The 23,573-nt window shown below is 32.3% G+C and overlaps 1 protein-coding gene across 2 annotated transcripts in view; it reads right to left on the bottom strand.

Annotated features, from left to right (window-relative positions):
- Nucleotides 1-6,361: 6,361 nt before the first annotated feature.
- Nucleotides 6,362-23,573, bottom strand: part of LOC126880532 (activator of 90 kDa heat shock protein ATPase homolog 1) — a 32,313-nt gene continuing 15,101 nt past the window's right edge. For both annotated transcript variants that reach the window (XM_050644450.1, XM_050644449.1), the window contains exons 6-7: nt 20,495-20,716; nt 6,362-13,886 (exon numbers count right to left, since the gene is read on the bottom strand). In XM_050644450.1, the coding sequence (XP_050500407.1) occupies nt 13,752-13,886; nt 20,495-20,716 (357 nt within the window). In that variant the 3' untranslated portion in view covers nt 6,362-13,751. The remainder of the gene's footprint in view (nt 13,887-20,494; nt 20,717-23,573) is intronic.

The raw sequence follows: 23,573 nt of genomic DNA, 5'->3' as shown, positions 1-23,573 counted from the left end.
AGAAAAAATAATGACCGTTTGCTTTATAAACATATGTCCGCAAATGCTTCGTTTCCGAGATATAGGATGTTGAATTTTTTTCTTACAAACTGACGATTTATTTATTGCTCAAAAAACCGGTTGAGATATGCAAATGAAATTTGGTAGGTTTTAAGAGGTTGTTATTGCGCATTTTTGACATACAATTAAGAATTTTATATTCACCATTGGCGTGCATGCGGGTAATATTACCCGTATGCGCGCCAATGGAGGATATAAAATTATAAATTGCATGTCAAAAAATGTGCAATAACTGTCTGTTAAAACCTACCAAATTTCATTTTCATATCTCAACCGGCTTTAGAGCAATAAATAAATCGTCAGCTTGTAAGAAAAAATTCAATATCCCGTATCTCGGAAACGAAGCATTTGCGGACATATGTTTATAAAGCAAACGGTCATTATTTTTTCATGCAGAATTACCCCTTCAAGTTTGTCGCACTTATTTAGAAACATCCTGTATTGATGAAGAACATTGCTAGTTGTTAAAGTACCTAACTTTTTTATCGTCCAACGTAAGGGAATGAATCAAAAAACAGAATATTAAGAAAACCTGAGGCTATAGTTGGGTTTTAATTTCAATATTTTATAAACGCTAGAATATTCCACAGCGTGTGGTGAACTTTGAGAAAAAACACTGTTTGATTGGTATACCCGGTATACAATGATAATGTACCTGTCTAGCAACAGTATTATTACAGCGATATTGTTAAAGCATAAGGCTATAACACATTAAAAAAATCACTTAAATCGGACAACAGGTTTAGGAAATTCGAGATATTAAAAATGACCCATTTTGTGCGGCGGCCGTTTTTTGTGCCGGTCAGTGTAAATTGATGCAGATTACTCAGCGGTTTTGGGGTCGCTGAACACGAATACGTCGTCAGAACCGACCCCAGAGCATGACCTGCCGAGGCACGTCATCTTCTAGAGTTTCGAAGGTTTTTGGCACTAAATTAATGTAAACATGTTACTCGGGGGGTTTGGGGTTGCTGAAAATCCCCTAGTTCTTTGTTTGCATCAATTTAGTGTCGAAAAGACACAAAATTCCAGAAGATGACGCGCCTTATCAGTAACCCTGGGCTGGGCACCAGGTGCTCTGGAGGTCGATTCTAATGGCGTATTCATGTTGGGTGACCCCAAAAATCCCGAGTAACATACTCTGGTTAATTTGGACGTTAATGTACTAATTTAACATACATTCAATTTAACCTATCAACACCCATAAACAGACAAAAATACAGAATAAAAACTACAACTGATTTTAATACGATCCTGAATATGCTACTGCTGTGCCATGACTTGAGTTCATAGCTCGACTTTTGAGTATTTACCGGTAAGCAAGAGTATATTATGAACGCATTAACGGAAGAAATGTCCAAAATGGCATAAAAAAAGTAAGAGGTAATCTTTAGACTCGTACACTGTGTAGAATAAACTGTATATTTTTCGTCATGCCTCCTTTGATACGATTATAAATTTCTGTAATTTCGGGTTTGTTTGTTTTACTATTTACGGTATTGTGGTGGTGCATTGAAGACATCAAGAGTATCACTTTTCGTGGTTTGGCTATAAAGAAAACTAATGCTATTCTATCGTCAAATCCAAATAGGCAAGAGTCAGGCGCGGATCTAGAAATTCATAATAAGGGGGGCCAGATACCACAGCTACTGATTTTTCGGTAAATCTACCGAATACCTGTCAAATCTACCGATCTACCTAATTCTCCTTTTTTCTACCGAAAAATCAAAATTCTTAATTTTCAAATTAATCTGCCGACTTTTTTTCTACCAAAAAATCAAAATTATTAGAAAATTTTTTAGCGGATAGATTTGGCAACAGTGTTTAGTCAATTTTCAAGAATTCTTGAATTGCTTTTACTAGCTTGTGACAGAATATGCGAACCAGCAGATACGGATTTACCGATATCAATTTTATGACCAGTCCTTTGTCCTGTTATATTATGATTTTGGGAGTAAAATGTATCTACCTGAATCTGAATAGTGAATACTGAAGGATTGTGGCTTATTTTGATATAGAAGATAATTCCAAACTAAAAATATTATTTATATTAAAATCTTAAAACAGGAGAAATTTATTTTGCACCCTTTTAACTTACAGTATTTCGACATAACTAAAGAACATTAAAAATATTTCTCGTTCTCAATTGCTTTAATATCCGACGTTGTTTTGTTTTTAAACGATTATAAACTGTAAAAAATCATGTTTTTGTCTATAAAACATTCCTTGTAGATTTTAGAGAAAAATGTTTCAAATAAATATTCTAGATCTTAATAGTTTTTCATTTGAAATACATAAACAATTGGAGATAATTGCAAAAAACCCTTATAGACCAGTAAGGATCTGTTTTTAGGTGGATGTGAGAGGTGGCATTCAGATTTTTGCGGATAAAGTTAGGTGATAACTTCTTTAATAATAATTGATTTATGCTCCTTCTCAAATATGCCCAGAACATTAATAAAAAAAAATAAAATATTAAAAAATTTCGTTTTTTTTTTCTATTTTTTTTCCTATAACTTAAAAACTATTCATTTTAGAACAAAGTCCTATAGGAATAAAACAAAGATAATTAAATTTTCTATCAGATGCGATTGGTTAAAAATGTCTTAATTTATCACCCTTGCTTCAAAATAGCAATAAATATAAAAATAAGGGGGGCAAAACAAGCCTGTCCTTATTCAATGATTTTCCATCACTTAGGTTACACTTGGAACCTTCCTAATTCGCTTAGAAAATTTTTTTAATGTGCTAAAACCGTACACCAAATTTCATTAAAATTGACTTACTAGATTTTGCATAATAATTTTGGAGTCTAAACTTTTTTTAAAAAAATTAAAATTTTTTAAAATCTTGCACAACAAAAACTAGAACATACAAAGATTTGTCAATTTTTTACATATAAAGAAGTACTCCACATATCTAATGCACTTTACAGAATTGAAATCGGATTATTTAAGCAGCCTCAGCAATGTTTTAAAGTTATAAACAATTTTTTGGCTTATAAACAAATTAGTGCTGTGGCCAGGAGGGGGTGCTACGGGCTCCTTTATTTAGATGGACTTACCCAAGTTTTTGTATGTATTTTGACCCGTAGAATACGAATTTTTTGGGTAACAGTTGATCCGGATGTCGATAAGATTGTTATAAACAAAGAACTTGAGGAATTACAGAAAATCGATTTTTCGCAAAATAAAACATTTTTTTGTATTTCTTGGGTAATTCTAAGCAAAAAATGTTCTTACAAGTTTTTTCGTAGGATGCATAGTTTTCGAGATAAACGCGGTGGAACTTTCAAAAATTCGAGAATTTGCAATTTTTGAACGCGAATAACGTTTGATTAAAAAATAAAATAGCAATTCTGCTGACAGCATTTGAAAGTTTAAGTCAAATTATACCGGTTTTAATTATTTGCATTGCTAAAAATTAATTTTTTTATTATTAAACAAAGCTATTTGTTTATAAGCCAAAAAATTGTTTATAAATTTAAAACATTGCTGGGGCCCGTAAGTAATCCGATTTTAATTCTGTAAAGTGTATTAGATAGGTAGAGCACCTTTTTATATGTAAAAAAATTAGCCAACTTCTAAATGGTCTACTTTTTGTTCAGAAAGATTTTAAAAAATTTGAACTTTTTTAAAAACATTTAGATTGCAAATTTATTATGCAAAATTTATTAGGTCGATTTTAATGAAATTTGGTACACGATTTAAGTATGTTACAAATAATTTCCTAAGAGAATTACTAAGGTTCTAAGTGCCACCAAAGTGGTTAAAAAATATTGAATAACAACAGACTTATTTTGCCCCCTTATTTTGTATTTATTGCTATATTGCAGAAAAGGTAATACCTTAAGACATTTTTGACCAGTCGTATATCATAGAAAATTCAATTATCTTTATTTTATTTCTATACGACTTTGTTCCAAAACGAATCGTTTTAAAGTTATAAGCAAATAAAGCAGAAAAAAATGATGTTTTTCGAAATTTTTAAATATTTTAATTTTTTTATCAATGTTCCGGGCATATTTGAGAAGGAGCATAAGTCAATTATTATTACTGAAGGTGTCACCTAACTTTATCTGCAAAAATCCGAACGCCACCTCTCACATCCAAAAATAGACGTTTTTTTGCAGATCCTTACTGGTCTATTATGTTTACAGTAATTTATAAATGTTAATAACTTATATAGTGTAGGAAACAGAGATTGAACTTTGCAAAATGGACACAAGTCCGGTTTTATTTTTTTTTCTGGTATATCACGGGGTGCTTATTATGAGACTAACTTTTTCTTAAAAAATTTCGCCCGGGAACCCCCCTTTTCACCCCTTTAAAGGGGGTAATTTGTGGTTTTTGCGGAACGTAGCCCTTCTTGTACCTTTTGCGAAAAATTTCTTTTATAGAAATATGAAGATTAGTATATTTTCTACGATTTATTTCCCAACAGGGCATTGGAAAGAGATGCATACACTAAATACAAACATTGTTCTCTGTCGCACTGAAAGAACAATTGAAGAGTGGAAGCATGTAGAAGTTTCAAATGAGCTAAGTGCCAAAACCAACATTTTGAGATATTTAATAAAAACAGACAGCAACAGTCAAGGCACATATCGCTGGCGCCATCTTACACTCCCTATACAAAGTTTAATATTAGGAATGGCACATAGCGCCTTTGTTAGGATGTAGAGCATGGCACATACAACTTTTCTATGGCAATAACTCAAAATCAAAAGTTATGGCACTTAGTACCTTTGAAACTTCCATTCTTCAATTTTAGACTGCAGCGCGCAGTCTAGGTATTATATTATGGTTCCAACGTGAAGCTAGGACAAATAATCCCTGGACAAAAAATCCCGGGCAAATAATCCCCACAATTTTTTTTGGACAAAATATCTTCAAGAAATATTTGCAGCCGAATAGTTCTCTAAAAGTTTTCCCGAAATTTTAGCAAATTTCGAATTCCAATTCCATGCTGAAAACTTCAAATTTTACAGGTCAAAACAGTGCGAGTTTTTTCAAAAATCGTGGAAGATATGGAGAATGAGCTAAGGCCCCGTTCTCATGACAGGCGCTTAACACGCGTTTTGATAACGCACGATTACAACTACATACAGTTTACTTGAGACCGTTCACATGCCAACGCGCGTTAGCATGTGAACGGTCTTCAGTAAAATGTATGTACATACTTAGTTGTAATCGCCCGTTATCGAAACGCGCGTTAAGCGCCTGTCGTGAAAACGGGGCCTTAGCTCATTCCCCATATCTTCCACGATTTTTGAAAAAACTCACACTGTTTTGTCCTGTAAAATTTGAAGTTTTCGGCATGGAATTGGAATTCGAAATTTGGTAAAATTTCGAGAAAACTTTTAGAGAGCTATTCGGCAGCAAATATTTCTTGGGGATTTTTTGTCCGGGATTATTTGTCCCGACCCCTTACGGTTAGAACCCCAATAGATTTTACTAGATAAAGAACTAATAGGGAACTTGCACATTTTTTTTATTACATAATAATGTTCAGTTTTGTATAAAAATGAGACTTACAAAATTTCACGCTTCAAAAACTCATAATAACTTAGAAGTACAAATTTAAAGTCTTCTTTATCTTAAAATAGTTCAAACGACCCGTGACGTCACAGAGTTTAACAATGTGGTTCTGTTTATGGTTATATTTACGTATATTCTTTTTCTTCTTCTTTAGTTTATTGGCCTCCACCTACTTGGGTATTTGGCCAGCTCGTCGTCGGGAATAAAGGAAAAATATTTACAGTCTAATGACATTTATCGTATGTCGTTGTAATAATATATACCAGTTTGTTGAGATTGGAGTTTGATACAGTTTTTGAAGGAAAGGAAAGAAGGTTTACTATTGAAAATAAAACATTTTTGTAAAAGTACAAATTTTCTATGAATAGTTCAAATGATCAAAAACACTTTTAACGTCACATAACTGTATTTTTTACTGACGTTTATGTCTAATTTAAAATTATATATACAATTGGTGTAGAATGTAAACATACAACCCCGTGACGTCACGACGCGTTTTGGGGTGGCTGGTATAAGTTGAATTTTTAGTCGTCTTTCGAGGCCAAACGAAAGACAAACAAAACTTTTTTATCTTTGATACAGGGTCTAAATTATGTTCTGTTGTGATATATACCATTTTTTGAATTTAAAATTTTATGCAAGTTCCCTATTGCGTTGGTTTGTAAATTGTCTATCCTCTTGTTTCGTCGTCACTTCCAGCTCCTGTTTAAACATACCCATCTAAAAAGTAATGGGTTAAATAAAATAAAAATAAAATAAGATAAGATAAAAATTTTTATTTCTATTTTATTTAAATCGTATTTAAATAAATCACAAATGTCGGCTCTGAAAAAAATGTTCATCCCTAATTACAAATATAACTAATGCGACACTTAAATAAATAATTTATTATAATATAAAACAAATTCGACAACGGTTTTGTCTATCTAACATTTTAAAATCCGCAAGGCTGTGTCAAATGCTTTTTAAAGGAACCAGTAATTTTTACCATTACATTACATTGACTCAGTCAATTGCATGTCTCTGTATAATTTTACTCTTCCCACATTAAGATGGCTACACATATGCGAGCCGAACTGTTCGCGAGCTGTTTGCAAACAGTTCGTTGAAAATATGTTTACAGCGAACTCATCGGACATACGTCACGATCCATGGAAACCGGCGAACCAACTACGAACTAGCTTGTACAAAGTAACAGGTTTGTTTTTGTATAAGTGCAAGCGTGTTGTGTATTTTTGGAAGGCAAAAAAAATAGATATTACAATATTTACTACTTTTATTTATAATATTATACAAAACATAACAATTAAACTGAAGACTGTTTTAGACTATACTTTTTTTTGTTAACAGAAAATGATATAACAAAAATTTACATGAAATTTTTTGTACAATATGGACATCCTAAGTCTTGACGTCACAAAATTGGGAGGAGCTTATATTTGACTCCCAAACAATTTTGTTTATAAGGTATAAACCCGTAAGGAATTTTTCATTTATTGTTTACGTGGTTTGTGTGACAAAATAAGACTTTTCATTTAGGTATTTAGTTAAAGAAACGTGTCAGTTAAGAGATTTTTATTCGTTTTTGCTCAGGTGAGTTAATTTAATGCAATGATTAGAACGTAAACAGTTTTGAGGTTATGTTTAATTTCAACCACTAAGGAATAAAAACCACATGAGCAAAAACGAATAGAAATCTCTTAATTATTTCTTTAACGAAATATCTAAATGCCACATCTTATTTTGCCACACAAAGCACATAAATGAAAAATTCCTTATGACCATTTAACCTTACAAACAAATTGCTTGGAGTCAATATAAGCTCCTCCCAATTTTGTTACACCAGACTCAGGCTGTCCATTAAGACAAGAAGTTTTGTGTATTACATTGTCACTTTTTCCTATTAGAATATGTTATTTGATTCTGCGCATTACATGCTAAAAAAAGTACTTTTTTATATTTTTGTGATGGTACATGTACTGTTAACCTCAATTTTCTTCTTATTTTCTTTTAAGAATATTTTAACCTCATTTTCCTCAACATTTAACCTAGTTAGTTTTATCTTTGATATTTTATATTACAAAGATATGTTATATGATGGATAAGAAAACTCTATTATTATCAGCTGCTTCCATTGCAACATTTCTTAAAAGAAAAGTTAACCTTAAAAGAACCAATGTAACAGTATAACGAAAATAACCTAACTGCGCATGCCTGTGTACTAAAAATTGTTATCAAATAGGACATGTTCTAATTTTCTGTTAACAGATTTTGTTTCCTGTTTTACATTGTGACAAAACTTAGTATACGATTTTCTTACATAATTTTATGTTATAGTCTAAAACAGACTTAAATTCAAACTAGGAACAAGTTATACAATCTAGATGCGACGACACAAACCAACCAATATCGTTGCAAAAGCCGTCCAAATTGAACTGCGAATATCCTTTGTGTTCGTCGCAAAAACCGACAAGCCGTCGTTCGCGACGAGCGACGAACGAACAGCTCGCAAGCGGTTCGTTCCGCAGTACATTATACGAATATAGTGTTCGCAAAGAGTGCGGCTCGCATATGTGTACCGACTTTTCGAGCAGCAATGAACAGCTGCAAGATAGTGGAGACGGACACACTACATCTTGATTATATCATAGATGTTCCTAACAATCCTTTTTAAGTAACTAGGAATCTGCAAAAATAGATTCCTTGGCGTTTCGAGGTATGCGAAGTACTGTAAAATGGGGTGAATAGGAACAGTGGGGTGAATAGGAACAAAAGTTCACTAAACAATTACAATAATCTTCCTAAACATATATATTACTTTCGTTGGGCTATTTAATTTTTTTCAAGTTAGCTAACGTGATATGGCTTTAGGAAATTTAGGTTTGTGTTGTTGGCGTCACTAGTTCATATGTTCTCGGCGTGCAAACAAAGTCGTTAATTTTGAGGATATTTCTCATCCTAAAAAACTTTCTCAGTAAGTACAAAATGTCTGTCAAAATATATTGAAGAATATTGTTTTTTTTTGTTTATTCTAACCTTTACAACAATATAACATGATGATACTTTGATTTATCTGTTAACTTTTTTTGTTAACAACAATTATTACTGTTCACGTCATGAATAATTTGAGATATGTGGGGTGGATAGGAACATAATATTTACCGTGTTGCCATTCACCCCATATATTAGAAATTACTTTTTTATCTAATATCTCCATAGAGTAAGTCCAAATGAAACAATATCTCATCTAACAACAAATTATAAATATTATATTGATTCCTTGCAAAACGTGTTTCTAGCGGTTAGCTATCGTCTCCAATCCAAAACAAACTTCTACCAGGGTTTTCAACCACGCGTGGTATTAATGAACACAATGTTTCTAATTAGTATGGACACTAATTTTCAGCATCCGGCTCGAAGGACCAAATGTGGATTACGAAAATTTTAAATAAATATTTATACGGTTTTCTGCAAACATCAGAACTGCTGGCCAAAAAGTTTAAATGTATGTCAAGACGCAACAAGAGCCATGAAGATTATGTGGGCCAAAATAGTTGAGGAATGAAAAACAGGACCAGGCAGGAATGAATCCACAATAATTGCTACAGACAAGTTTCCTGGACTATTAAAGAAACTGGTTAATAGTCCTTCAGAGAAAAATGCCAAATTAGAGTTTAAAAAATATTTTTCATTTCAACAATATATTTTTCCAACAATGCAAACTTCATATGTATTTATTTGTGTATGTTATTTTACACCTTAGACACTTTTTACCTGTTTCTATTGACCCTACAAATGTACGAATAGGAACACAATAGTTTTTAATACATGTGTTCCCACAATAGGAACACCAGGTTTTGATTTTTTTGTGATTAAAGTACATATTAACTTTTTAACTTATTAACATGATTTGACAAATATTATAATAATAATTTGACTTATTAAATGACAAAAACATTATTTTCTAACAAGGTTAAAACATGTTATTTAAACTCACATTCACCGCCAAATATGTTTGATATACTTATTAGAGAAAAATGGTTAAATTTTCAGTACATATTTACCGATGGGTCAAAAGACGCAAATGGAACGGGCTGTGCAGTATTCCACGAAAATAAAAATTACCATCATCAATATAGCCTACCTATTGAATGCTCAATATAAACAGCAGAAATGATAGCAGTAATGTTTGCTGTTCAGTATGTACTACTGAATCCAACTAGCAATTATGTTATATTTACTGACAGTAAAAGCGTGGTGGACAGATTGAGTAACATTCAAACAGTCAAACACATAAACCACATTGAATTGAATATTCTTAAAACTCTGTTTGAAATTATACAATTAGGAGTAAATGTAACAATTGCTTGGATTAAGGGTCAATCGGGAATAAAAGGCAATGAAATAGTTGACAATTTTGCTAAATCAGCTTATGTGATCGGAGAAAAAATAAACAAAAATTTAATTCCAGCTTCAGATATTGATACTTTTAGCAGAGAAAAACTTAAAAATAATTGGCAATTGCATTAGAGAGAATGTAATACTGGCTCAAATTTTGCTCATTGTAACCCTAGGATATTCTCAAAAAGATGGTTTTACACAGAATATAACAGACATTTTATAAAGACCATTAATCGATTGAGAGCCAATCATGCTCTTACGCCATCTTACATGCATAGAATCGGCTTGGCAGATACTCCCAATTGTACTTGTGGCAAAATCAGAGATCTAACACATGTCATATTAGAATGTCATTTAAACATAAATAACATAAACGACCTTTATAAGGAATTAAAAGATTTAAAATGTTTTTTCCCAATAAACCTAAATACTTTAATATTTTCAAATGATATGGAAACTCTTCATCTCATTTATAAACATGTTAAATTATGTAAATACAAGTTGTAAACGTAATCTGTAATAAATAGGCATAATTTGTTAATGTGGTTTGAAAAAATTTAAAAAAAATAATATTAAAAAAAAACACAAAATAAAGTAATAACAAAAAAAAATAATAAACAAAAAAAAAGAAAAAAAAGGAACAAAATTAAAAAAGAATAGAAAAAAAAAGAAGTAAAAAAAGTGTTTCGCACAAATTAAAATATATATAAAAAAACACAGTAAAATAATTAAAAAAAAAACAAAATAAAAAAAAGCTACACAATGTACCAATGTATCTATAAAAATAAAATTGTAGAATGTACTTATGTTATAAGAAATTTATGACTATGAATCTGCAATCAATCAGAAACAAGTCTGGCTAACTGGCTCTGCCAAAGCCATTTTTCAAAAAAAAAACTCATAACATCTAAATATCAAAAAAGGAAGGTAAGACCCAAATAACAATGCATAAGTTTTATGTTTGCAATATGTGTTAGTGACATTTTTTTCAGTTAAAAGTTGAAAACCGTTCCTATTCAACCCATTTTACGGTACGCGTTTTTGACAGGAAATACTTGAAAAAAATTATAGAAGTTACTGCTTCCTAGAGCAGCGGAAAAGGAAACTTGCTGTCGAAGAAAAATGGTTACTTTAATAAAAAAAATATGTTGCGAGGTAGAAATCATCTTCAGAATCAAGACGAGTGTAAAAAAGGAATTCAAACTTAATGGTCATCTAAAAATGACGCTGATCAAGAATATTAGCACAAAAATCTGAGCTAACGAATTGAAATAAATAAAGCGAGCATATATACTTGTAGCTAAAAGAAGAAGTGGAAGTTGTACAAATAAGCATAAATATAAACTCCTGTAAGATCAAAATCCTCTAAAATATCACTAAAGACGTCCTAAAGACGTCCAGTTTGGACCAGCCCTGCCTTACTTTTTAACCTTAGATAGATAAGTTTATTTAATTGTGTAAATAACCCACAACAGTCAAGTATCTCAAAAAATAAACAATACTTAAGACAAAATAGATATTACTTCACAGAATGTGTTGTCTTTTATAGTAATACTTGTATAAGTGACTAATAGATGCCAAATTACAGACTCTATAGATAACCATTTTCTATCGAATTTTATTCTTTGTTTATTTTTTCGTTTATGTATTCGTAATATTCCAGTTCAAAAGATGTTTGTAAATATTATAAAACTAAATGAAAAAAATGAAATAATATTGAAAAAGGATTTCCTGTAGCTGGCTGTATACCATATATGTATCATAGAAAACTTTTAAGTAAAATCCTTTATAAAAAATATATTTATTAAAATTCCCTAAAAAGGGCTACATCACAAAAGCAGAACTAGTTTTTGATTTGATAACAGATCATTAGCGCTGACCTAAAATAAGTATAACCTACTAAGTTAAAGCAAAATTTAAAATGTTGATTAAGGTTGAAAAAGATATAGGTTATATTCACAAGATGCTGACATGCTAAGCCACCAAAATTGAAAATATTTGGGTAAAAACCCTTTAAACTTAAACAGTCATGGAAACATTGACTTTAAATATTATAATAAACATGGATGTATAAAATATCACATGATAACGGCCCCGGGTACCATCTGACCCTCACTCGAGTTGAATTCGTTCTTCATATTTTGAATGATCTTTGACAAAAACGACGTTCTTCAAAATGTGAAGAACGAATTCAACTCAAGTGAGGGTCAGATGGTACCCGTGGCCGTTATCATGTGATATTTTATACATCCATGTTTATTATAATATTTAAAGTCAATGTTTCCATGACTGTTTAAGTTTTTAAGGGTTTTTACCCAAATATTTTCAATTTTGTTGGTCAATAAACTTTTAGGTTATACTTATTTTAGGTCAGCACTGATGATGATATGTTTTCAGATTGAAAACTAGTTCTGCTTTTGTGATGTAGCCCTTTTTACGGAATTTTAATAAATATACCTTTTATAAAGGATTTTACTTAAACGTTTTTTTATTTATAATAATATTTAGGTAGGCAGATGATTTATAATTTTTTAAATGACTATAGAAAGGTCCCTAATGTGGAACAAAACGGCCGACTTTTACTCTCAAGGGAAGATTTGTTGCAGAACATTGGTAAAAAAGTGGATTAAGATAAAATGGCACAGAACAATACGCTGAAATGATACTTGATCCTTGAATCATCTTATGCTGCTTAAGATCATGGTCCTGATCAATAGGGCTTTTCATTCACAGTCATTTGTTTCGAGCTTCTGTCATATGTCGTATAATCCGTGTATATTATTATTACACACAGATTATACAACATATGACAAAAGCTCGAAACAAATGACAATCGATGAAAAGCCCTATGGGCCACGTGTGTCAATTTTGTGTGTACGTCCATATAGTCTGGGAGGTAGTGTCAAATTTTTACGGTGGTTTAGCACGGATTCTTTGAATTTATTTTGGTAGAGAGTACTTATTTGATAAGAAAAATGTCTGTCAGCTGGCGCGACTTCGGGACTTTTAGGCAAGAAAAGATAAAATATGAAAGAAGATGGAAAAACCCTGCAACTTACGTCAAATATTTATCTCCGTGACTTACATCCATAATGGCCTAGTTGCCAGAATAACCTAGAACAGACAGCTATAGCACTTCGATGGATGAGTGAGAGTAAATTAAAAGATGGGAACTGACGGATCAGTGTCACTGATTCACTGACCCGTACCAAGAGATTAGAAAACCAAAATTATAGAAACATCGCCTATACAACTCGGAATAATCTGCAACAGACAGCTACAGCACTTCTGTAGATGAGGTAGAGACGTTAAAGAGATGGGAACTGACAGATCGGGGTCACTGATTCATTGATCCGTACCGGAACAGATCAGAAATCCGAAATTATAGAAATATCGGCTGTACAACTCGGACAATAGACAGCTAATAGCAATTCCATGGATGAGTGAGAGTGAGTTAAGTAATGGTAACTGACGAATCAGTGTCACTGATTAACTGAAACGTACCAAAAGAAATTAGAAACCCGAAATTATAGAAATATCGACTATGCAACTCGGAATAGTCTATAACAAACAACTATAGTAGCTTTGCGTTTACTATTTACCTACCAAAAGCTAACAAACAGTTTACAAAGCTGAAAGTTTCCAAATATTTGTTTATTTTTCGAGACACGATCAAATAAAATGGCGCGATATACATAGACGATGCTAAAATGAGTTTTTATTTTGTATCTTCCATTGAATAACGCTGTTTTATGCGAAGAAAGCTCCGAAGCCGAATGCTTGCTTCATAGCGTCCCAATAGTACCTCTGCCAGTTGTCTTTTGTCACGTCCAATTCTCCAGAAGGTACTCCTATTTGTTCTAAGGTAATTTCTGTGTGGTCGCTCTGAAAAAAAAACGGTCATGTCTATTTGAATTATTCGATACAAATACCCGTTAATTAATACTAGGGTTGTTCAAATGAAAAGGTAGGAAACGTCGTAACAAAGTAACCGTTAACATATTTGCCTATGTCGCTATGGGATAACGTAGCGAGACATCCAGGGATGCAACTGTAGCCTTCAGCTTCGATCGGGGCTTGCCAGGGAGCCCGCATGCGGAAAGGAGAGTAGAGGCTCTTATAAGAACGCCGTCCAATTGACGCTGCAACTCGTGTGAGGACATCAATGGCTCATTGCCATTGTAAAATTCGTCGATTGAGAAGAAGCGAGTCGTAATCAGGTATCATCGCTGGGTACATCAAGAGAAAAATACCGGGGCTGCTCACGAAGGGAAATCATCTCAAAGGGAAGCGCTTTAACTCGGACGACGAACTGAAGGACGCTGTGGGGGAATGAGTCTAGTCACGGCCACAGAAATTCTGGATACAACGAATCCTTCGGCTTCATTTATACTAGTCGAAGCAATAAACCACTGAACCTCCGAAAAAAAAACGACAAGACGGATCTTAATAATTCTTTTTGCATTCGATTCGTGAATGCGCCAGCAAATTTTGTGACCCAGAGCCATGATATAATATTGAAAAGCTGCATACAAAAATTGCATTCTTAAAGTGCATCTCAAACAGACAATAAAAAAATTCAGAACTCGTCAATTATCGGCGGAAATGCGTTCAATTTTGTTACTCGGGGGTTTTTGGGGTCGCTGAAAACGATTATGACGTCGAAAGTGGGCTCCGGAGTACCTGGTGCCCAGGGTGCCTACTGTTTACCTCGTCTTGTGGAGTTTACGGCAAATTCATTAATAAATTATTCAAAAATCATTACTCGGGGGTTTTTGGGGTCGTTAACGGCAAATATGACATCGGAAGTGATTTCCGGAGTACCTGGTGCCCAGCTGCCCAGGGTACCTACTGTTTACCTGGTTTTGTGGAGTTTTCGGCAAACAATTTATTAAAACATTAGTGAAAAATAATTACTCGGGGGTTTTTGGGATCGCTAACAACGAATATGACATCAAAAGTGATCTCCGGAATACCTGGTGCCCAGTGTACCTACTTCTGGAGTTTTCAGCAAATTCATTAAAAAATCAGCCACAAATCATTACTTGGGGCTTTTTGAGCCGCTAACGACGAATATGACGTCGGAAGTGATCTACAGAGTACCTGGTACCCAGGGTACCTACTGTTTACCTCGTTTTTTTTAGTTTTCGTCAAATTCATTAAAAAAATTAGTCAAAATGCATTACTCGGGGGGTTTTTGGGGTCTCTGACGACGAATATGACATCAGGAGTGATCTCCGGAGTACTACCTGGTGCCCAGGGTACCTACTGTTTATCTCGTGACTAATGATTTTTGACTGTTTTTTAAATGAATTTGCCGAAAACTCCAGAAGACGAGGTAAACAGTAGGTACCCTGGGTACCACGTACTCCGGAGATTATTTCCGATGTCATATTCGTCGTCAGAGACCCCAAAAACCCCCCGAGTAATGAATTGTTACTATTTTTTTAATGAATTTGCCGAAAACTCCAGAAAACGAGGTAAACAGTAGGTACACTGGGTACCAGGTACTCAGTAGATCACTTTCGATGTCATATTCGTCGTCAGCTACACAAAAATCCCTGGGTAGTAATTTTTGACTAACGTTTTAATAAATTTTTTGCCGAAAACTCCACAAGACGAGGTAAACAGTAGGTACCCTGGGCACCAGGTACTCCGGAAATCACTTCTGATGTCATTTTCGTTAGCGATTCCAAAAAATCCCTCGAGTAATGATTTTTGACTAATTTTTTAATGAATTTGTCGAAAACTCCACAAGACGAGGTAAACAGTAGGTACCCTGGACACCAGGTACTCCGGAGATCAGTTTCGACGTCATATTCGTTTTCAGCGACCCCAAAACCTCCGAGTAACAAAATTGAACTCATTTCCGCCGATAATTGACGAGTTCTGAATTTCTTTTATTGTCTTTTTGAGATGCACTTTAAGAATGAATTTTTTGTATGCAGTGTTTCAATATTATATCATGGCTCTGGGTCACAAAGTTTCCTGGTACATTCACGAATCGAATGCAAAAAGAATTATTAAGATCCGTCTTGTCCTTTTTTTTCGGAGGTAAGGCCGATTTTAGTGTTTTATTGCTTCGACTATACCGTCAGTGTCCTTTTGTACCTTTTCATTTGAACAACCTGAGTACAATAATATTAGTCAAAAATAAGCATTTTTTCGTCACATGTGTATAGACGGGTTTGACAGTTGAAATGTATATGAGATGTTACAAAAAGACTCATTTATGGATTTATCAATTTTTTAGTGGAACTATTTTTAAATAAACAATCAAAACGTCAAAACGTTATTGTTAAAAACTTGTGTATTTAGAGATTTGACCTCCACAGATAACTTTTTCAGAAAAGATACACAAAATGAGATATACTAAATAAAAATCGGTTAATAAACAAAAAAGTTATTGCAAAATGAACAACAAAATCGCTGATTTTTTATTATTTATTAAAATCTGTTTAAATTTATCTGAACTTAAGAGCACACAGTAGCGATCAACAGGTAGCAACAAACGCGGTCCAAGATTGCGAAATTTCTGCGAACTTTCAAAAGTGAGGCAACAGTGCGTGGGTAATTCGACACTGACAGTGACGTTTATACTATCAAAAACAGAAATTTTTATACACATATAGGCGCGAAATGTTGCCAAGTCAGTGACGTTCGATTTCTTGTTATAAAAAAATCGATTTTTAGTATTTCCAATGTGACACAAAATCTAGGAACGGGATAAAAAAGTTTTTTGAAGAAAGTGTATTTTTTTGTTTTTCTTAATGGCGGTACAGGTTCCTTTTTTTCAATATTTTATTTAGTTATAGAGTAATTTCCACATACTAACATATTTCTGAAATTGGGCTCTGTAGCGCCATTCTTTATTATATTACGAATATGTGTGCCAAATATCTCGACAAAATATTCAAAATTAGAGCCGCAATCTTGTAACGCGTTTGTTGCTACCTTTTGATCGCTACTGTTTGCTCTTAAGGATCTTATCGTATTTGAATTGTGTGGAAAAGATGGGCCAGATCGGTTGAATAATTTTTGCGAAATTTAATTCGTTTATAATTTTTTTGAAAATGTGCTAATTTCTAAGGGGGTTAAAAATAATGAATTTTATTTTTTGACTGTTTATTTATAGTTCTACTAAAAAATTGATAAATTCCTAGATGAGAGTCTTTTTGTAATATCTAATATTACACATTTCAAAACTGTCAAACACGTATTAGTGTAGGAAACAGAGGCTGAACCTCGCAAAATGGACACAAGTCCGGTTTTTATTTTTTTTCTGGTATATCAAGGGGTGCTTATTATGAGACTAACTTTTTCTTAAAAAATTTCGCCCCGGAAAATTACCCCCTTTTCATCCATTTAAAGGGGGTAATTTGTGGTTTTTGTGATTCGTAGCCCTTTCTGTACGTTTTGCAAAAAATTTGCTTAATAGTAAATTGAAAAGGACTATATTTCCTATTATTTATTTCCCGACAGCATATGTCTATCATCCACCCTTTAGCGGGGGTGGCGCCCCAAAGTTGACAAGTTTTTAAAAAAGATGTTTTAAAAAAAAGTATTTTTCCCTAACTGTAATGAAAATCAAGAAGAAACCCTGCGGTAATTAATCACAAATAAGTGGCTGATTTTTTGTTATATGTTTCATTTAAGGGTAATTGCCCATTTTTTAATTACAGGGTGTTACATTTTAAAAAACCCCTTTTTATACCATCTGAACCTCTTATGTTAGAGTAAAAAAACTTTCAGCAATTATCCATGTACAAGTCTCATTTACAAATTTGTATAATGCATTCTGCGAAGCTCTTAGAGCAGCTGAAGATAGAGACCGATGGAGAAACATTGTTAGGAATATTGGAAGAAATCACGATCCTCAGTAATGGAGAAACGACAGGAGAGAGAGAGATAATGCACCCCCATTTTTTCCCCTGAACCACCCCAAAAAAAAATGAGAATTAATAAAGAAAGTGATTTTCTTGGAAGCCTTCACACACCATGCCCTTTATTAAAATGCTTCATATATTATTTTGTGCACGTTCTTATTACCCATGCATGGACACCAAAAGCGATTTCTTGATGCCACCCTTTTGCCAAGAAAAAAAAAATAAAATGGGTTGAAAAATTTTTTTTGCTTTTTGACCCATATGTGCATATGCTCCATCAATAGGGTTTTTCATAAATGTATATGGTTATTGCAACATCCCTGCGGAAACTATCCCTATCCTTGAAAATAAACTGCAGAAACTACCCCTATCCCTTGGCGAGCATGTTTTTACGATTTTCTCATTACCTATGCATTTTTTTGAAACGAAGCTTATACAGAATATAAAAGACCACTATTTTCTCTACAAATAAGGTCCTATGCATTTTTTTCGTATCAGCAACAGTTACGGCACAGTGGCGCCGTAAACCTCAGAAATGCTTTGGCGGGCTCCAGTTTTTGTTTTTTTTTTCGTCACCTATTCATTTAATTGATAACGTACTTATGGAAAATAAAAGAACACAGTGTAACCTACAAATTATGACCTATGCACATTTTACTTTCTTTGCACCCTAAAGCCACAGTGGTGGCCCACAATCAATTTTTGATTATTTTCTTTATTGATTCTCCTTTTTTTGGGGTGGTTCCGGGGAAAATATGGGGGTGCATTGTACAAATTTGTAAATAATACTTGTACATGGGTAATCGCTGAAAGTTTTGTTACTCTAGTATAAGCGGTTCAAATGGTATAAAAAGGGGTTTTTTAAAATGTAACACCCTGTAATTAAAAAATGGGCAATTGCCCTTAAATGAAGCCTATACCAAAAAATCAGCCACTTATTTGTGATCAATTGTCGCAGGGTTTCTTCTTGATTTCCATTAAAGTTCCACCCCCGCTAAACGGTGGGATAGACATATGCTGTCAGGAAATAAATAGTAGGGAATATAGTCCTCTTCATTTTACTATATAGCAAATTTTTTGCAAAACGTACAGGAAGGGCTACGTTTCGTAAAAACCACAAATTACCCCCTTTAAATGGATGGAAAGGGTTGTTCCGGGGAGAATTTTTTTAAGAAAAATTAGTCTCATAATAAACACAACTTGATATACCAGAAAAAAAATTAAACCGGACTTGTGTCCAATTTGCGAGGTTCAACTTGTTTCCTACACTATATAGGGTGAGGCAGATAACTGGCCTATTAGAAATATCTCGAGAACTAAAGGCAACAGAATAATGAAAATTGGAATAAAGAGATTTTGAGGGATGATCTATTAAATGAAAATATTTTCATCTCTTTGCAACTTCCGGTTATACCGGAAGTTGCTTATAACTTGGTTTTTTTAAATGGGACACCCTGTATATTTTTACATTTTTGGATTCTCCTCAATATCTTCTTTCTTATAATTTGAGATTTATAATTATAATTGTAACAGTTTGACATTAAAAACTCTGCTTACGTTCAAGTGATTTTTAATATAGTCTATTATTGTTAAGAATCATTAGCATAGCTAATTTTGAAATTTTAGTATACAGGATTGGTCGAAACTCGGAATGAATATTTTCTGAGTTTTCTTAAATAGAACACCCTGTATTTTAGTATTGTAATGAAATGATATTTTATAGTAATTTTTTATTTTATAAGTATTCCCTGTACCTAACTGCTTTAATTTGTGAGTTATTGATGATTCAAGCTAAACATTAATTGCAACAAAAAATACGTAAAATTTTATTAGGTTGGCCGTGAAAATATTCAATCACAAATAATTTTTCAGAAATAAATACATATTAATCCAGACTTATCCTTAAAATTACAAATAATGGTTTAGCTATCAAAATACCTACGTAGTTAAGATTGTTGGTGCGATTAACAATTAAGCACAAATTAAAGCAGTTAGGTATAGGGAATGCTTAAGAAATAAAAAAGTACCATAAAATATCATTTCATAACAGTACTAAAATACAGGGTGTTCCATTTAAGAAAACTCAGAAAATACTCATTCCGAGTTTCGACCAACCCTGTATACCAAAATTAAAAATTTAGCTATACTAATGATTCTTAACAATAGTAGACTATATTAAAAATCATTTGAACGTAAGTAGAGTTTTAGTTGTCAAACTACTACAATTCTACAGGGTGTGAATATTGCTACGAAATTAATCAAAAAACGTAATTATCTTTTAAAATACCCTGTATAACATTACAAATCCTCATATTTTAAAAAAGAAGACATCGAAGAGAATCCAAAAATGTAAAAATATACAGGGTGTCCCATTTAAAAAAACGAAGGTATAAGCAACTTCCGGTATAACCGGAAGTTGCAAAGAGATGAAAATATTTTTATTTAATAGATCATCCTTCAAAACCCCTGTATTCCAATTTTCATGATTCTGTTGAATTTAGTTCTCGAGATATTTCTAATAGGCCAGTTATCTGCCTCACCCTGTATACATACACAAACTCGTGTGGACATAATAAACTAAATTAATCGGGCTTTAATATCAAATACCTTTTGGTCCACTGTTATGGTAACTGTAGAATAATGCCCCGCCGGCCACTGTTTGTACCTCCACGACTGGACAATTTTTTTACAAGGTACCAATTCTTCGAATTTTCCGATAATGTTTCCGCCGAACAATTCGAACTTTCCACCTTTCGTCGGCTCTAATTTAACATGTCCTCGCGTGAATGCCGTCACCATCTCTATTCTGGTCATTGCATCGTAAAACTCCTGCAATTGAATTAATAGTGATGAAGTATGATACAGCCAATTAGTCCATTCACTGTCAGTAAAATATTGCAAAACCTCCGAACTTTGAAGAACTGGTTGGATTGACATGAAATTTGGCATACACATACACATATCTAACATATCAAAGAAAAAAAGTGATATTATGCAGATGTGTGCTTTTGTCCTGGAGTTGACTACCACCTCTTCTGGGGGATGCGAAAGCATACGTTCAAATAACTAAGCAACTTTTGTTCTATAGAATTTTTTCACTAAATCAATACGTTTCGAGTTATTTGCGAGTGAACATATTCATTTTTCAACAAAAAACACGTTTTTAGCCGATTTTTCGCAAATAACTCAAAAAGTAAGTATTTTATGGAAAAAGATATTCTTAGCAAAAATATAGCTTATAAAAAAGTTGAAAAAATGGTGTATCCATGAAGTCTACAGATCCAGTAGAAGCACAGAATTTCAAATCGAATATGTCAACGTGAAATAAGCAAAATTAAGTACTTTTCTTAGAAAACTCATTACAACTTTTTTAAAGTGTTTAAAAAATCGTTATTTTTGTTTTTCAAAAAGTTTCTAGCATCTAAAGTAAGCAAGTTATGCTCAAAATAAAGTTGATCCCTTTGTTTTTGTAAAAAAAAACGTAAAAATTAGCATTTTAAATGAAATTAATCATTACCGCTTCACAAGTTACCTTACGTATGTATTGTTTATACAGGGTGATTGATTAGTGGGGTAAAGCTCGATAGATCCGCTATAGTAATAGATAGCAATAAAAGTTAATAACAAAAATTTCAGCCAACTTTGAGCTTCACATTTTAAAATTAATTAGAATGTTACAGGGTGTTCGATAACATCGTGGCACACCAAACTTATGTTTTTTTTAAATGGAACACCCTATATTTTATCTTATATTCGAAATCTTCTTAACTTCCTCATTACAAAAATATAAAGGTTTATGTATGTCATACAGGGTATTTACAAAGTTATAGCCAATTTTCTATGAAAATCGTAACAAGTTCAGCTCCCTGTATAAATAAAAATAAGCACAAAGGCAATGGTTTATTGATGCCATATTTTTTTACTTAATGTCAAAATTTTAAAAAATGATTGACATTGCTAATTTTCTTTTTATCGAATACAGGGTGCAATATTTGTTGCAAACGCAACTACAATATTTTCTCAGTAATTTTAAATGGAACACCCTGTATTTTATATCACTATTGAAAAGTACTATTATCGTGCTTTAATTTGTATGCAACATTCCCTGTGTCTAAATTTATTAGTTTTCGAGATATTTTCATTTTTCAATGGACCAGTAGCGTGGCCACCCAGATCACCAAAATTTATTAAACTGGACTGAATTTTTTGGGGTTACGTTAAGAATGAAGGTTATACAATGCCTCAAACAAAAAGCTATAAGATGAAAAATAGAATACAAAGTGTATTTCGAAGTGTTAATTTACAAATGCTTCGTAATGTAGTAACTCATTCACTCAACTCATTTTGAACACCTTCTGTAATTAAATATATAAAATATTTTACTAAAAGTAGCTTTTAATTTTTTCAAAAATGTTGTATTTTGTGTTCATGTTTTTTTTGTAAAATTTTTTACTGATAAATTATTTTTCGTTCTTTATTTGTTACATTTTTACATACAAAAGTAGTTTTTAATTGTGTTCACAAAATGTTGTTTTCGTGTTTGTGTTTTTTTTTGTAAAATTTATAACTAATAAATTATTTTTATTTCTTTATTTGTTACATTTACATACAAAAGTAGTTTTTAATTGTTTCAAAAATGTTGTATGTTGTGGTTGTTTTTTTTTTGTAAAATTGATTACTAATAAATTATTTTTCTTTTTTTATTTGCTACATTGTTACATTGATTACCGGATTGATAATCAGTAATCTTAAATTATCAGTTTTAAAAAATTCAGTCATGGCTTACTTAAAATTTGGAAAGATTTAGACTTCTAATTAATAATTTGCTCTAAAAAATGAAAATATCTCGAAAACTAATAAATTTAGACATAGGGAATATTATACAAAAACTAAAATACGGTAACGGTACTTTTTGATAGTGACATAAAATACAGGGTGTTCCATTTAAAATTACTGAGAAAATAATGTACTTGCGTTCTGACTCACCCTGTATTCGATATAAAGAAAAAAGCAATATGAACCATTCTTAAAAATTTTCACAACCAACAAAAAAATATGGCACCAATAAACCATTGCTTTTGTGCTTATTTTATTTATATAGGGAGCTGAACTTGATTTTCATAGAAAATTGGTTATAACTTTGTAAATACCCTGTATATCATAACAGACTTTTATATTTTTGTAATGGGGAAGTTAAGAAGATTTCGAATAAAAGATAAAATATAGGGTGTTCCATTTAAAAAAAAAACATAAATTTGGTCTGCCACGATTTTATCGAACACCTTGTAACATTCTAATTAATTTTAAAATGTGAAGCTCAGATTATGCTACAATTTTTGTTATTAACTTTTATTGCTATCTATTACTATAGCGGATCTATTGAGCTAATCAATTACCCTGTATGATATTAAGTGTCATCGGTTCAAAGTGGGTATTTTTGAAAAATAAAAGGTTTGGTTTTAAAATTTGAAATTTTGAAAAAAATTACTTTTTTTCAAAATACCTCAAAAATTTAGTGATACCAAAAATTTCAAAGAGTAAAGCTTTTGCTTTTCTGAATATCTTGGATTATTTATTTTCTGTAAGACAAAAACTGGTTAAGATATGGCCGTTCAAAATTTTACATACACTCATGATTAGTGACTCGGTAAAGCCCTTTTAACTACAGTCCTTTGAAAAATAAGCA

This window comes from Diabrotica virgifera, chromosome 2 (genome assembly GCF_917563875.1).
Source record: "Diabrotica virgifera virgifera chromosome 2, PGI_DIABVI_V3a".
Taxonomy (NCBI): Eukaryota; Metazoa; Arthropoda; class Insecta; order Coleoptera; family Chrysomelidae; genus Diabrotica; species Diabrotica virgifera.
This window is presented reverse-complemented; position numbering and strand designations above follow the sequence as displayed.